The sequence below is a fragment of the Aegilops tauschii genome, chromosome 2, assembly GCF_002575655.3.
Source record: "Aegilops tauschii subsp. strangulata cultivar AL8/78 chromosome 2, Aet v6.0, whole genome shotgun sequence".
NCBI classification, from domain to species: Eukaryota; Viridiplantae; Streptophyta; class Magnoliopsida; order Poales; family Poaceae; genus Aegilops; species Aegilops tauschii.
This window is the reverse complement of record NC_053036.3, coordinates 96,968,948-96,984,975: the sequence shown is the minus strand read 5'-3', so window position 1 is coordinate 96,984,975 and position 16,028 is coordinate 96,968,948. Positions and strand designations below refer to the sequence as shown.

General features: G+C 43.7%; 1 protein-coding gene across 1 annotated transcript; it reads left to right on the top strand.

Annotated features, from left to right (window-relative positions):
- The first annotated feature begins 2,319 nt into the window (after positions 1 to 2,319).
- On the top strand, positions 2,320 to 6,731 carry LOC109783360 (putative SWI/SNF-related matrix-associated actin-dependent regulator of chromatin subfamily A member 3-like 1). Its single transcript, XM_020341969.3, has 3 exons — positions 2,320 to 3,775; positions 4,215 to 4,521; positions 5,520 to 6,731. The coding sequence occupies exons 1-3, from the start codon at positions 2,429 to 2,431 to the stop codon at positions 6,338 to 6,340; spliced, it is 2,475 nt and encodes an 824-aa protein (XP_020197558.1). The 5' UTR covers positions 2,320 to 2,428; the 3' UTR covers positions 6,341 to 6,731.
- The last annotated feature ends 9,297 nt before the right edge of the window (positions 6,732 to 16,028 follow it).

Genomic DNA, 16,028 nt, shown 5'->3' with positions numbered 1-16,028 from the left:
CGACAGGAGGATCTCGCCATTGTTGTGCCTCTCACCCCTCTGCGCTCAACAGGAGATGAACATGTGTGAAATGGTTTATGGTTCAGGGTGACGAGGAGGCCGTCGGAGGAAGATTCCCTTCTGCTTTAGCCATCGAGCTCTGCATGTCGATGAGTCCCCAATCCAACACATTCTCACTCCCCTCTCCATCTCTCCCTTTCAATCTTCATAATTCTCTCTCTTCCTCAGAGACATAGTTGGCATGGAAGGAGACACCGCATGTGGGAGCTACCGAGCTCAAGGTGCAGCCCGCTCTGGTATGGAAGGAGGTGTCACACCTAGCTACGCCCTCGCGTGTTGTACATGATGTAATCTCCCCCCTCTATCTTCTTCTTTTGATTTGCCTCCTACCTTATCTGTTCCTTTGAAGAAAAATCCACCAAACTTGGCCAAAGAAAACAGATAGATCAAAGAGCATGCAAAGCTATTTAATTATACAACAAGAAAAACTCTAGATTCAATTGTATTCAATGAACAATCTGAAAGTGACAATTCATCATATCCCAACTACACCACCGATTACATCAAATTTATCCCGACCATGTGAGACGGCTCACGGAAACATGGTATTGAAGATCTAGAGAGAGAGAGACATCTAGCTACTAATATGGACCCTAAGGTCCTAAGAAAACTACTCACATATGGTCATGGAGGTAGCAAGGTTGATGAAGAAGCATCCAACAATGGATTCCCCCTCTGACAGAGCTCCGGAACAGGCCTCCAGATTGGATCTCCTCGAACAGAAACTTGCAGCGACGAAAAAAATTAGATAAAAATATCTTGGAGAGTTTCTCTATTTATAAGAATTTATGACGGTGAAATGGACGAAAGACGGTGGAAGTAGGGCCCACAGGACCTACGGGCGCGACCAAGGCCCTAGTCGTGCCACTTGGGCGTGTGGGGGCCCTGGCTCCTCTCGTGCTCCCCCGATGCTTCTTCGTACCTTCTTGTCCGAAAAAATCATATTAAATCGGCAAGATATTTTGACCTCCATATATATTAATTTACTGTAAAACCAAAAACATGCAGAAAACAGGAATTGGCGCTGGCACTAGATTAATAGGTTAGTCTAGAAAAATAAAATACTATGCTATACAAAATATTCAAAAGTGATAATATAGTAGCATGAAACAATAAAAATTGTAGATATGTTTGATACGTATCATGCATCTTCCTCACGGTGTCAGGCTCCGAGTCGGAGGTAAACGACAACATGTATCACAACTTGTGCGGTGTTATGGAGCAGCGTGCCCGTCTTGTGAGGAAGAGGGCGCGAGAGGCAGTTGCAGCCCCCAGTCTGAGGTTGCGGAGGCGGTGCCGCACGTCGCTGTGGTGTCGCAACAGGTGACTAGCGCCCACTGGCACCGCATCTGCATGGTGGTGGAGCCGGCATCGTACCACGAGGTCGACCCGTCTACGTCTATCATGGACCTCACGTCGATCGGCGACATCTAGGCCGGGGGATCTGACGAGGCGACTAGAAAGAGTAGGGCATGGGAGACGACGGCACCTCATGTCTCATGTGGGCGAGTCCATGTCCCACATCATATTCTTCCTCGCCGACAACCGAACCTTCACTTCGCGTGTGTCACGGCTATCGGACATGGGCATGGAAGCGAACAATAAGGACGGGCGACGGCGAAGATTAGACTAGACTTTATGTTGTATGTAACTGTACGAATTTAAGATTTGCTAATAAGGTACCCCGTCGAGTTGTGGAAAAAGAACATTCAAGGAATGACCGATCACTGTCCACGAACACACGCGTGAACGTTTATGGGGCCAAATTTGCTAAGTCCGCATGTAATTCCTGATAAACGAATTAAAAGGCATTGGATTCCCGGAAGGGAACCTGGTGCTCTGCACACGCACCCTATATGTAAAAGTAATTTAGTAATAAGAAAAGTTCAAAAAATCATGAAACTTCTTTGGCATCAACCTGATCAAGTATTGCACTTATATAAAAAGATTTGGCAAAGATTTGAGAAAAAACCGTTGTATACAAATATTATTCACGCTGTATTGTAGTATAAAGTTGAGTCATCTATTTAGGAACGGAGGGAGTAATAATTAGATTTGACATTTTTGCCATGGGGTCAAATGCGAACCATTTTTTGGTCAATTTTTTTTATACAAGTACAATAGTTGATCTTGGTCATGTTTGATTAAAAAATCATTTTTTCAGAATTACTAAATTATTTGGCGCATACAGGGTGCGTGCACCAGGAGCACCCAGGTATATCCCGTGGAGTCCGTGACATCCATCCATCCTCTGCCGTCGGTAAAATTTCCCCATTCTTTCACCTAACCCCAAACCTCTCCCCCCCTCTCCGCTTCCACCGCCTTTTCGGTTTCAAACCCCTCCCTTCCTCCCTCCGCAGCCGCCACCATGGCCGCCTCCTCCTCCTCCTCCCGCGGGGGCGGCGGCGGCGACGACGACAACGAGCCCTACCTCGTGGGATTCGTCGTCTCCAAGATCGTCGGCCTCAAGCACTACAGCGGCACCCTCAGCGGCGGCGAGAGGCCCTCCCTCGTCCGCGAGCCCCTCAACCCCTTCGACACCAACGCCATCGCCGTCCACAACAGCCGCGGCCGCCAGGTCGGCCACATCGAGGGCCGCACCGCCAAGGTCCTCGCCCCGCTCCTCGACTCCCTCCTCGTCGCCAACACCCACGTCCTCGTGCCCGGGAGCCGGTTCTCCAAGGCCGGCAACAATTTCTACCAGCTCCCCTGCCAGATCCACCTCTTCGCCCGCCCAGCCGCCGCCGCCATCGTCCGCGAGGCCATCGACGACAGCGGCCTCGTCCTCATCGACCCGAACCACATCGAGTTCGCCCTGTCCCAGTCCGCCATCGTGCAAGAGCAGACCAAGAAATCCGACCGGGATGTCGATAAGCTGTTCGCGCGTGTGGGGAAGCAAGGGGAGAGCCGGATTGAGCCTATGGAGCCTCCAGAGGATATCGTGGTGTCAGACCTGTTCGAGCACCAGAAGGTAGCCTTGGGATGGCTGGTGCACAGGGAGGAGTCCTGTGACCTGCCGCCATTCTGGAAAGAAGATAAAAATGGGGGCTACGAGAATGTGCTTACCAGCCAGAATGCCAAGCTGCGGCCGCCACCACTGAGAGGCGGGATTTTCGCCGATGATATGGGGCTTGGCAAGACCCTCACGCTGTTGTCATTGATTGCGCGAAGTAAAGCTCGCAATGTGGGAGGGGGGAAGGTGAAAGGGACCAAAAGGAGGAAGATCGATGATGCGGAGGAGGGATCGAGGACGACACTTGTGGTGTGCCCGCCCTCGGTGTTCTCGTCTTGGGTGACACAACTGGAGGAGCATACGAATGCAGGCAGCTTGAAGGTGTATATGTACCATGGGCAGCGAACAAAAGATAAGAATGTGCTGTTGAAGTATGACATTGTGATTACCACTTACAGCGTCTTGGGCACGGAATTTGGCCAGGAGGGCTCACCTATGAACGATATTGACTGGTTCCGGGTGATTCTGGATGAGGCCCATATTATCAAGAACTCTGCAGCTCTGCAGACCAAGGCGGTGACTGCTTTGAATGCACAGAGGCGGTGGGTAGTCACAGGGACGCCAATTCAGAACAGCTCATTGGATTTGTACCCGCTTATGGCGTTTTTGAAGTTTGAGCCTTTCTCAGTCAAGAGCTACTGGCAGAGCTTAATCCAGCGTCCCCTGGAGAAAGGGGATAAGGCTGGGTTGTCACGATTACAAGTAAGACGGTTGTCCCTTTCTTCTCATTACACCATTTTCAGTCATTTCACAATTGTAAAGAACTAGTAATTATAGCAAGTTGCATCAAATGTTTTTGAACATTGAAGGTGTCAAGGTGATGACCAGTGAACCAGCTCCTAGGATTAGAAAGTTATCACTCATGCTGTTTGCTTGCAGTACATATTCTCCTATAGGTTTTGTTCCTGACATTTGTATAGGCTCTTGCGCATCAAATTCTCTTACTACTTGCCATCAGCCAATCATAGCGCGCTTACATGCATATCTTATTTTCCATTATGTCGATTGTGCTATTCAATGTTTGGCACTCTTCATTTGGGAAAAACAATTAGTGCTGGTATAATGGTGTTTGAATGGGATCTCAAACAATTGGTGCCATCTTTCAGTTCTGCAAGGTAAATTTCTTCTCTGTGTATTGCAGAACCTGCTAGGTGCTATCTCATTGCGCAGAACCAAAGAAACAGAGTGTGGAAGCAAGAGTGTGGTTGCCATTCCACCTAAAACTGTTGTAGCGTGTCACATTGAGCTTTCTGCAGAGGAACGGGAGTGTTATGATCAGATGGAATCGGAAGGGAGAAACAAAATGATGGAGTTTGGTGACAGAGATTCGATATTGCGTAATTACTCAACCGTGCTTTTTTTGATTCTGAGGCTACGCCAGCTCTGCAATGATGTAGCACTGTGCCCTTTCGACATTAAATCATGGCTTCCTGCCAACACCCTTGAAGGTATGGACTTCTGTGTTTTTGTGTTCATGCTTTTTTGTTATGATGATATTAGTATAGACATAATTGATATTTCATTTGCCACATTTGACACTTACAATATAAAGAAGCATCACATGTGAGTTATACTAGTATATTAGTATCTGAATGGACTTTTGTCTTGCTTCCTCAGAAAACAGACCGCTGTACTGTTTTAGCATCCACCTAGCAAAGTACTTAAATGCTGTTCGTTTATCTATTCAAGACGAACCAATGTTAGTAAGTGGATTGGTAGTTATTCAATAATTTTGTTATATTGCGAGGCTTTTGCTCTTGTTATAAGATACAGAGTGAGTAGTTACCTTGCAACGGGATTATGATTAATTTTTCACTAGAACTTGATATCAGTTACCACAAGTCCACAGTACACAATAGTGATGGTGGCTTTGTTGATAAACCTTTCTAAGCCACTGAATACATTTGCATATTGCAGCAATATCCCTAGACCATTGCATAGCGAAAAATTTCTCACACCTTGCAGAAAACTTGTTGGTATTATCAGTGTGGCAAAAAAAAGAAAGAAATCTTACTTTAGGTGTTAACATCCAGAAAATATTTAATCGGACTTTTGTTTTCAAGTCCCATACAAGTTAGGTTGAATATTTAGGGGTAGTGATCCTTATTAGTAAACCAGGTTGATTGTAGGAATTGCTTGACTCAATAATAATATTGTTCATGATGATTGGTATCAATTTAACATGTGCTTTAAAATGAAGTTTGCATTCAGCATGAAATATTGTTTCCAGCTTATTGTTGATAATATATCTTTACGTTTGTCACTGTAACAAATAAGGAATGATGAAATCAATTGTTCCTATCTCTGTCCAGTTATTATTATCCCTGACTTACTTACCTTATTGTATCGTGCTGCAACGCAATTGTGTCTCTCATTGTTCTTGTACTATTCACTTTGGAAATATCTTTGTTGCTACTTATAGAGAAATCTGTTACCTTTGTTGCAGATGTGTCTAAGAACCCCGAGTTGTTGAAGAAGCTTGCCTCATTGGTTGCTGATGGAGAGGACTTTGACTGTCCAATTTGCTTGTCTCCTCCATCTACAACTGTTATAACAAGCTGCACCCACATATATTGCCAACCCTGCATCCTAAAAATCCTCAAGAGCGCTAGTTCACGTTGTCCGATATGTCGGCGCTCCCTATCTAAAGAAGACCTCTTTATTGCTCCGGCGGTACAGCATTCCGATGACGATGACTCGGGCAGTCTTGACTCTGACAAACCTCTCTCTTCCAAGGTGCAAGCCCTGCTGGAGCTACTGAAGCTTTCGCGGCAGGAAGACCCTTCATCAAAGTCTGTCGTGTTTTCCCAGTTCCAGAAGATGTTGGTCCTGCTTGAAGGGCCACTGAAAAGAGCAGGCTTCAAGGTACTACGTCTTGATGGCACCATGAGCGTGAAAAAGAGGTCAGACGTTATAAAGCAGTTTGCGGTCGTCGGCCCCGATGCCCCAACGGTACTGCTGGCCGGCCTGAAGGCTGCAGGAGCTGGCGTGAACCTAACAGCGGCGTCAACGGTGTACCTGTTCGACCCCTGGTGGAACCCTGGGACGGAGGAGCAGGCCATGGACCGGGTGCACCGGATCGGGCAGAAGAAAGCAGTCAAGGTGGTGCGGCTCATCGTGAAAAACAGCATCGAGGAGAGGGTCCTGGAGCTGCAGGAGAGGAAGAAGCGGCTGATCAGCGGCGCGTTCAGGAAGAAAGTAGGAGGCAAGGAGGAAAAGGAGCTGCGCCTTGAGGAGCTGCGCATTATGCTGGGATTTCAGCCATAGTCTGATAGTGGTAGTTTTCCCCTACGGTAGCATATACTCCCTCCGTTCCAAATTACTCGTCGCAGAAATGGATGTATCTAGAACTAAAAAACATCTAGATACATCCATACCTGCGACAAGTAATTCGGAACGGAGGGAGTATATGCTGTGAGTGCATGTAATTTTGTCCGGTGTGGTGAACATGCATCAGCGCAAGGGGGAGGGAGACCTGCTGAAGGGCTCCCTGTTTTGCAGAACCTGTGGCTGTAGCATCTCGTATCAGTGCAGGAGTAGGGGTTAGTGTAGGAGGAAATTCCTGCATACATAGGTTATGAATTGCCTGTGAATGTGGTGCTGCTGCGCAGCAGTAACCAAGTCCAGTTCATGTTATGAAGGGATGGATGTAGTGTAATTCTGATGTGCGTGTTGCTGGTTGTTTCTTGATATAATTTTCTTCTAAAATCTTTTGTTTTAGGACAACGCTAACGCCCACACGTGTGGTGCAAGTCAAACCTGCCCACATGCTCTATAGCACACAGACTACGCCATGTCATCGCATGGATGTGGATTTTTTTTTTGGATTTTCTGTTTTTAAATGTTTTATCTTTTAAATGAAAAATCCGATTGAGTATCCGTTTTCACCATTAAATCCCTCGCAACGAGATCTTACAAACTAGATCTCATATCAAATATATTTCGACAAATGTTTTTTTGTTAAAAGTTGCCGTGTCTATTGCACATGAATTGCCATGATGTTTACACTGAAGTTGTCATGATATGTTTCAGCTATTTTCTTCTACATTAAAAAGTAAATTTTGACATATTATAAAACGGGGAATTAAGAAACTAGACTTGCCATGCATCATAAATTAAAATTGCCACGATACATGTACTTAAAATTGCCATGGTTCATACAAAAAAATATTTTCATGATCGAAGTACTAGAATTGCCATCATCAAAGAACTAAAATTGTCATGATCTATAAACTAAAATTGCCACATGACAACTTTAGTTTAAGCACTATGGCAACTACAGTGTAAACATCATGGCAACTTTTGGGCAAAAAAAATTTCGTCGAAACATATCAACATGGGGTCTAGTTTTGAAGATCTCGTCGAGACAGATTTAAGGGTGAAAACGGATTTTTAATTTGCTTTTTTATTTAGGAGATAAAACATTTTTAAGCCGAAAATCAAAAAGATTTCTTGTAACATCCCAAATTTTCAATTTGGGATGTTTTACAATTATTATTTAAGCATCTATGCATTTTGTTTGAATTGAGTGACATTTGGAAATTTTCAGAGGCATTTGAGTTTTGTTTGAACTGGATTCAACTTGGCATTTGAACATTTACTTCAAATATCCCTGACAAATACTTAATCAAAAGTATGAGAGGAGGTAACATGACACTCCAAAATGTCAGAAGAAATTAATGCCAAAAGTTTTGAATTCAAATTTGAGTTTTATTTGAATTTCCAAAAAAAATTTATAAAGTTTCTATTTCGCCTCTGAAAAATGTTCACGTTGTAGGATTTATTTTTCTGCGTTTATTAGTATATATATATGTCCTATATAAAAATAATATAGTTTTCTCTTATTTTAGTTTTCTCTCTCTGTCGTAATTCAAAAAAAAGGGAAAAGCCCCCGAGCTGGCCAGGCCGACAGCCCAGCCAGCGAGGCCGCAACCCAGCAACGGCCAAGCCGGCCTGCCCCAGCGCCCGACGCTCGAGCCGCCTTCGCTTCGGTCGCCCGTTCGTCGCCCTCTCTTTCTCCCTCACTGACCCGCGGGGCCCGCCCTCTCTCTTTCCCCTCGCCCACGACATCGCGCCAGAGCGCGTTCGCCGCCGCCGCCGCGTCCGAGTTCCACGGGATCACGATCCCGAGTCGACCCCTCGACCACGCTTATGCCCTATATAAACCCAGGTCCCTCCTCTCTCGATCCCCCTAAAACCCTAAGCTCAACTCCACCCGTAGCTCGCGCCCTCGCCGAACGCATCTCGCCGCTGCCGCCTTGGTTCGCCCCCGTTTCTGCCACCGGTGAGCACCCCCTGCCCATCCAAGCTACTCCACCCGCACCGCCACTTCATCTTGCACCTCCCTGACATCTTCTCGTCGCCCAGGAACCGCCGGAGCCGTCGCCCCCGAGCTTGACCGCCGCTCGCCGGAGCTGCAGCTCACCAGGGAGCCGCCGCAGTTGCCCCGATCGCCACAGTCGCCCCCGAGCTCCACCAAGACCACCCCGACGACACCCTCGCTCCGCTGCACTGCCCCGACCACTTCCCCTTCTTCCCCGACGACCGGAGCCGCTGCACCACCATCGCCCGAGTCACCGCCGGCGTCTCCGTCCGTCACCGCCGTCCGCTGTAAGCACCAGCTCCCCTCCACCGTTGGATCTCGCTTGTACGGCTTAGATTAGAAGAGTGAAGGGGTACGTTTTAAAAAAAAAGCCGGTTTAGTGGCCGGTTCAGTTAGATCGAACCGGCTGGTTTTGTTTTTTTTCTCTTTCTGTTAACCGCGGGCGCACCTTAGTTATTTTACGCCTAGGTGATGGATAGACTAGCCGCGTCTGTTTTCCTTTTCTTTTAGTTTTATTTTCTGTTTTTACCAGAATAGTTCTGTTTTTGTTTTTGCTATTTCTTTTAGTAGGTTTATTGTTTTTAGTTGTTTCTTTCTTTGTTAGTTTGCAAATTTGTTGTAGTTTCTGTGGAAAATATGTTTAGCCATGTTTAAATTATTAGAAATAGTTTTATATTAGTTTTAGACAGATTAGTTTTTCTGCCATAAATTGAGTTAGATTATTTTTTTAGTGATTCTTTTTGCTACTGCTTAGTTTTGACCATGCCTAGCAGTAGGAACTTGTTTGGGTATTTTAGATTAAATTAAAAAAATAGTTTTAGTCGAAATCAAGTTTTTCTTGTTTATTTAGCTAGCTACTGTTTTCCTACTGTTCTAGTTAGTAAATTATTTTATTTTTACTATGTTATAGTTTATTTTAGATTAGTTTCTGTAGCTACAGAGGATGAACTTTTATTTACAGTAGAATAATTTTTGTAATTTTTTTCTTGCTAGTTGTTGGCTTGGAGTTCTTCGAGTTTTCTTTGGTTTTGGTTTGATTGTTTTCGTGTGATTTATGTTAGCATGATGTTATGTAAGTGATTGTATGTTTGTATGCTTATATGATTATTGTTCGCTTCGATAGAATTTCCGGAGTGCGAAGCCTGCTATTTCGAGTCGCTAGCTTTCGAAGACCGTCAGCCAGGCAAGTCATTTGATCATGTTTTACAATACCTATGATTTTGTTGCGTTAGAATTATCCCTCCCCACCATGCATGCAGTAGGAGAATTTTAAGTTATGTTCTTGAGTAGTATCATGAGGTAGGATGAACCCAATTCCCCTTGTTACCATTGCCCGGGACGATGTAGTTTATTTTGCTATGCTCATAGACGGGGTTGGTTGAGAGATTCATAAGGGAGATGTGAGAGTCAAGATGATGACAACCCCATGACTTCAAGCTCAAGATGGACTTCAAATTCACTACTGGGTGGAGGACGGTTGACGGGCACCCTGGAGAAACCAGCGGATGGCCGGGATGCATGGAGAAGCGCCATGACATCTTGCGGAAAGCTTCACCCAGCCACGAAGAGACGGATGGATACACCTTGACCGGAAGCTTACATGTGCAGCCGCAAGCCATTATGGGCTCTGGCTGGGTTGACCTTAGGCGTGACTCTAGACGGACGGTGCGAGCAGATGTAGAAGAACGGTAGGACATGGATGGGCACCGGCAGTGCCCAGAGAAACTCTACGGAAGACCCTGTTTCGTTTGTCCCGTCTTCAAACACCAGGCAGTGCGAGGACATAAAGGAGGGAACGATTCTTGCGGGTAAAGTGCACAAGACTCTGCAGAGTAACAACCTAATCGATTAGCCGTGTCCCCGGTTACGGACAAATGAGCCTCTGGAATTGGAGTGTTTCGGAAATCTCAACACCGAACTTAATAAACTAATTGAGGGGTTATTTAATAAATGGGAATGAGACATTGGTTGGCGGAACCATCTCAATAACAACCAACATTTCGTAGTAATTGCAAGCAAGTCCTTTGTTGTAGGGAAAAACTGGCTTTTTCGCAAAAACATAAAACTTAGAGCCCCGCGGCCAAATTGCATATAGTGTTAGCATTATTATTGTTGTTCTCTCTGTGACTTGCCGGCATATTCAAAATGCTGACCTACACGGCTGGTTATAGTAAGCTCACACGTGGATCTAGATGTGCAAACGCCTACATAGAGGAGAAAGTGATTGGTGGAAATGTGGATCTAGATCTCCTCTCTCTTTTCCCTCAAAAACTAGCAAGAATCCATGGAGGGATTGAGAGTTAGCAAGCTCGAAGAAGGTCAACAATGGGGGAAGAACACGAGCTCAAGAGATAAGGTTCATTGGGGAAGAAGACCCCCTTTTATAGAAGGGGAAAAATCCAACCGTTATGTGCTCAGCCCACACACGAGCGGTACTACCGCTCTGGCGGAAGAAGCAGGGAAAAGGAGCAACCAAACATGAACCTTGGGGCGGTAGTACCGCTTATAAGCGGTACTACCGCGCACCCCAGCGGTACTACCGCTGGAGGAGCAGAACACGGGACCAAAAATGCAGTAGCGGTACTACCGCCCGACCGGAGCGGTACTACCGCTTACAGGCGGTACTATTGCCCATCGGGGCGGTACTACCGCTTATAGGCGGAACTGCCGTGCCTTACTGCCGTGCAACTACTGCAAAACTCGACACGAAAAATGCAAGACCCAAAATCGAGGCGGTACCAGCGCGGAACCGTAGCCGTACTACCGCTTATGGCCATAGGCGGTACTACCGCTTTGGACAGCGGTACTACCGCTTGGGGCGATAAGCGGTACTGCCGCTCTGGCCGCGGTACTACCGCTAGGAAACCAAAACTGCCATAACTTCTGCATATGAGCTCCGAATTGAGCAAACTCAAGCTTGTTGGTTATAGTAAGAAGAGGCAGGGGAGGTATGCCAACAAATAGAGGAGTAAAAACTCCAACCGAGAAGAACCGGCATAACCTCCAACATCGAAAACATCATAGAAGATGCGAGTGAACTCCGTTTTCGATGAACTCGAGCTTGTCATCAAGATGACCATAAGCTCCAAAACTCACAAAGAGAAGAACCAAACAAGAACCAACAAAGATGATGCAAGGATGCAATGGTTTGAGCTCTCTATGAACGATACGATCAAGCTACTCATCGAGAGCCCCCCTTGATAGTACGGCAATCGATCCTATAACCCGGTCTCCCAACTACCATCATGAGACCGGTAAAATAGAAAACCTATCAAGAGCAAACCTTTGCCTTGCACATGGTCCACTTGAGCTAGATGATGACGATCTTGACTCCCACAAGTTGGACCACCTTTCTTGGTTGTGTTGGCTCGATGAAGACTAGTTGATTGCTCCCCCATACTCCACTATGGGTGAGCCACTCTTCCGCACATCTTCACCAGTCCATTGTCACCACAATGGACGGCAAGCTTCAAGCATTTGATCTCGTCATGATGCTTCACTTGAACTTGCACACCGCAACATCTTCACAAGTCCATTGTCGCCACAATGGACGGCAAGCTTCAAGCATTTGATCTCTTCATGATGCTTCACTTGAACTTGCACACCACAACCTAACCCCACAAAGAACTCTCACGAAGATCATGGGTTAGTACACAAAGCGTAATTGACAATGCTTACCACACCATGGGATCGCTTGATCCCTCTCGGTACATCTTGTGTGCTTTGTGTGTTGATCAACTTGATTCACTCTTGACTTAGTCTTGATCAACCTTGACTCTTTCCAACTCTCTTCATTTGGATGATGTCTTGAAGGTAAACATGAATGATCACACAATCTTCTTCTTCAAGACATGCTTGCAATAAGCTCTACTCTCACATGACCAATCTTTGGATAATTCCTTAATAACACCTTGGTCACCACATAAACTCCTTGAAACCAACACATGGACTTCAAGAAAAGCCTATGGACAAATCCTTCAAATATAACTCAAGGCAACCATTAGTCCATAGAGATTGTCATCAATTACCAAAACCAAACATGGGGGCACCGCATGTTCTTTCAGATACGTTGGAGACGTATCAAGCATCCCCAAGCTTAATTCATGCTCGTCCTCGAGTAGGTAAATAAAAAAAATGATGTGGAATGCTACTTGGCATAATTGCAATATAATTCTTCTCAATTGTGGTATGAATATTCAGATCCGAAAGATTCAAGACAAAAGTTTAATATTGACATAAAAATAATAATACTTCAAGCATACTAACTAAGCAATTATGTCTTCTCAAAATAACATGGCCAAAGAAAGTTATCCCTACAAAATCATATAGTCTGGCTATGCTCTATCTTCACCACACAAAATATTTAAATCATGCACAACCCCGATGTCAAGCCAAGCAATTGTTTCATACTTTTGACATTCTCAAACTTTTGACATTCCCAAGCAACACATGAGCGTGAGCCATGGACATAGCACTATATGTGGAATAGAATGGTGGTTGTGGAGAAGACAAAAAGGAGAAGATAGTCTCACATCAACTAGGCGTATCAACGGGCTATGGAGATGCCCATCAATAGATATCAATGTGAGTGAGTAGGGATTGCCATGCAACGGATGCACTAGAGCTATAAGTATATGAAAGCTCAACAAAAGAAACTAAGTGGGTGTGCATCCAACTCGCTTGCTCATGAAGACCTAGGGCATTTTGAGGAAGCCCATCATTGGAATATACAAGTCAAGTTCTATAATGAAAATTCCCACTAGTATATGAAAGTGATATCATAGGAGACTCTCTATCATGAAGATCATGGTGCTACTTTGAAGCACAAGTGTGGTAAAAGGATAGTAACATTGTCCCTTCTCTTTTTTCCTCTCATATTTTTTTATTTGGGCCTTTTTTTTGTGGCCTCTTTTTTTTCGTCCGGAGTCTCATCCCGATTTGTGGGGGAATCATAGTCTCCATCATCCTTTCCTCACTTGGGACAATGCTCTAAAAATGATGATCATCACACTTTTATTTTCTTACAACTCAACAATTACAACTCAATACTTAGAACAAAATATGACTCTATGTGAATGCCTCCGGCGGTGTACCGGGATATGCAATGAATCAAGAGTGACATGTATGAAAGAATTATGAACGGTGGCTTTGCCACAAATACAATGTCAACTACATGATTATGCAAAGCAATATGACAATGATGGAGCGTGTCATAGTGAACGGAACGGTGGTAAGTTGCATGGAAATATATCTCGGAATGGCTATGGAAATGCCATGATAGGTAGGTATGGTGGCTGTTTTGAGGAAAGTATATGGTGGGTGTATGATACCGGCGAAAAGTGCGCGGTATTAGAGAGGCTAGCAATGGTGGAAGGAAGAAAAGTGCGTATAATCCATGGACTCAACATTAGTCATAAAGAAATCATATACTTATTGCAAAAATCTACAAGTTATCAAAGCAAAGTATTACGCGCATGCTCCTAGGGGGATAGATTGGTAGGAAAAGACCATCGCTCGTCCCCGACCGCCACTCATAAGGAAGACAATCAATAAATAAATCATGCTCCGACTTCATCACATAACGGTTCACCATACGTGCATGCTATGGGAATCACAAACTTTAACACAAGTATTTTTCAAATTAAAAACTACTCAACTAGCATGACTCTAATATCACCATCTTCATATCTCAAAACAATTATCAAGCATCAAACTTCTCATAGTATTCAACACACTCATAAGAATTTTTCTTTTTTCTTTACTAATCTTGAATGCCTATTATTGTTAAAGCAAACTACCATGCTGTTTTGTAGGACTCTCAAAATAATCTAAGTGAAGCATGAGAGAACAATAGTTTCTATAAAGCAAAACCACCGCCGTGCTCTAAAAGATATAAGTGAAGCACTAGAGCAAAAACTATATAACTCAAAAGATATAAGTGAAGCACATAGAGTATTCTAATAATTTCTGAATCATGTGTCTCTCTCTCAAAAGGTGTGTACAGCAAGGATGATTGTGGTAAACTAAAAAGCAAAGACTCAAATCATACAAGACGCTCCAAGCAAAACACATATCATGTGGTGAATAAAAATATAGCTCCAAGTAAAGTTACCGATGGAAGTAGACGAAAGAGGGGATGCCTTCCGGGGCATCCCCAAGCTTTGGCTTTTAGGTGTCCTTAGATTATCTTGGGGTGCCATGGGCATCCCCAATATTAGGCTCTTTCCACTCCTTGTTCCATAATCCATCAAATCTTTTACCCAAAACTTGAAAACTTCACGACACAAAACTCAGCAGAAAATCTCGTAAGCTCCGTTAGCGAAAGAAAACAAAAGACCACTTCAAGGTACTGTAATGAACTCATTCTTTATTTATATTGGTGTTAAACCTATTGTATTCCAACTTCTCTATGGTTTATAAACTATTTTACTAGCCATAGATTCATCAAAATAAGCAAACAACACACGAAAAACAGAATCTGTCAAAAACAGAACAGTCTGTAGTAATCTGTAACTAACGCAAACTTATGGAACTCCAAAAAATTCAGCCAAAATAGGACGACCTAGATAATTTGTTTATTGATCAGCAGCAATTGAATCAATATTTTATCACGTTCTGGTGATTTTTAACAATTATTTTCGTGAACAGAAAGTTTCTGCAATTTTCAGCAAGATCAAATAACTATCATCCAAGAAGATCCTATAGGTTTAACTTGGCACAAACACTAATTAAAACATAAAAACACATCTAACCAGAGGCTAGATCAAATATTTATTCCTAAGCAGAAGAAAAAAGCAAAAAACTAAAAATAAAATTGGGTTGCCTCCCAACAAGCGCTATCGTTTAACGCCCCTAGCTAGGCATAAAAGCAAGGATAGATCTAGGTATTGCCATCTTTGGTAGGCAATCCGTAAGTGGCTCTCATAATAGATTCATAAGGTAATTTTATTTTCTTTCTAGGGAAGTGTTCCATGCCTTTCCTCAACGGAAATTGGAATTTAATATTCCCTTCCTTCATATCAATAATTGCACCAATCGTTCTAAGGAAAGGTCTACCAAGAATAATAGGACATGAAGGATTGCAATCTATGTCAAGAACAATAAAGTCTACGGGCACATAGTTCCTATTTGCAATAAGAAGAACATCATTAATTCTTCCCATAGGTTTCTTAATAGTGGAATCCGCAAGGTGCAAGTTTAGAGAGCTATCATCAAAATCACGGAAACCTAGCAAATCGCACAATTTTTTTGGAATCGTGGAAACACTAGCACCCAAATCACACAAAGCATAGCATTCATGATCTTTAATTTTAATTTTAATAGTAGGTTCCCATTCATCATAAAGTTTTCTAGGGACAGAAACTTCCAACTCACGTTTTTCTTCATAAGATTGCATCAAAGCATCAACGATATGTTTGGTAAAGGCTTTATTTTGACTATAAGCATGAGGAGAATTTAGCACGGATTGCAACAAGGAAATACAATCTATTAAAGAGCAATTATCATAATTAAATTCCTTCAAATCCAAAATAGTGGGTTCATTATTATCTAATGTTTTGATATCTTCAATCCCACTTTTATCAATTTTAGCATCAAGATCTAGAAACTCCGAATTTTTGGAACGCCTTCTAG

Excerpts from the sequence above, each read along its gene's own strand:
- LOC109783360 (XM_020341969.3), top strand. The coding sequence starts at position 2,429 with ATGGCCGCCTCCTCCTCCTCCTCCCGCGGGGGCGGCGGCGGCGACGAC. Across the intron at positions 3,776-4,214 it reads CTGGGTTGTCACGATTACAA|AACCTGCTAGGTGCTATCTC; the intron begins GTAAGACGGTTG and ends TGTGTATTGCAG. Across the intron at positions 4,522-5,519 it reads TCCTGCCAACACCCTTGAAG|ATGTGTCTAAGAACCCCGAG; the intron begins GTATGGACTTCT and ends CCTTTGTTGCAG.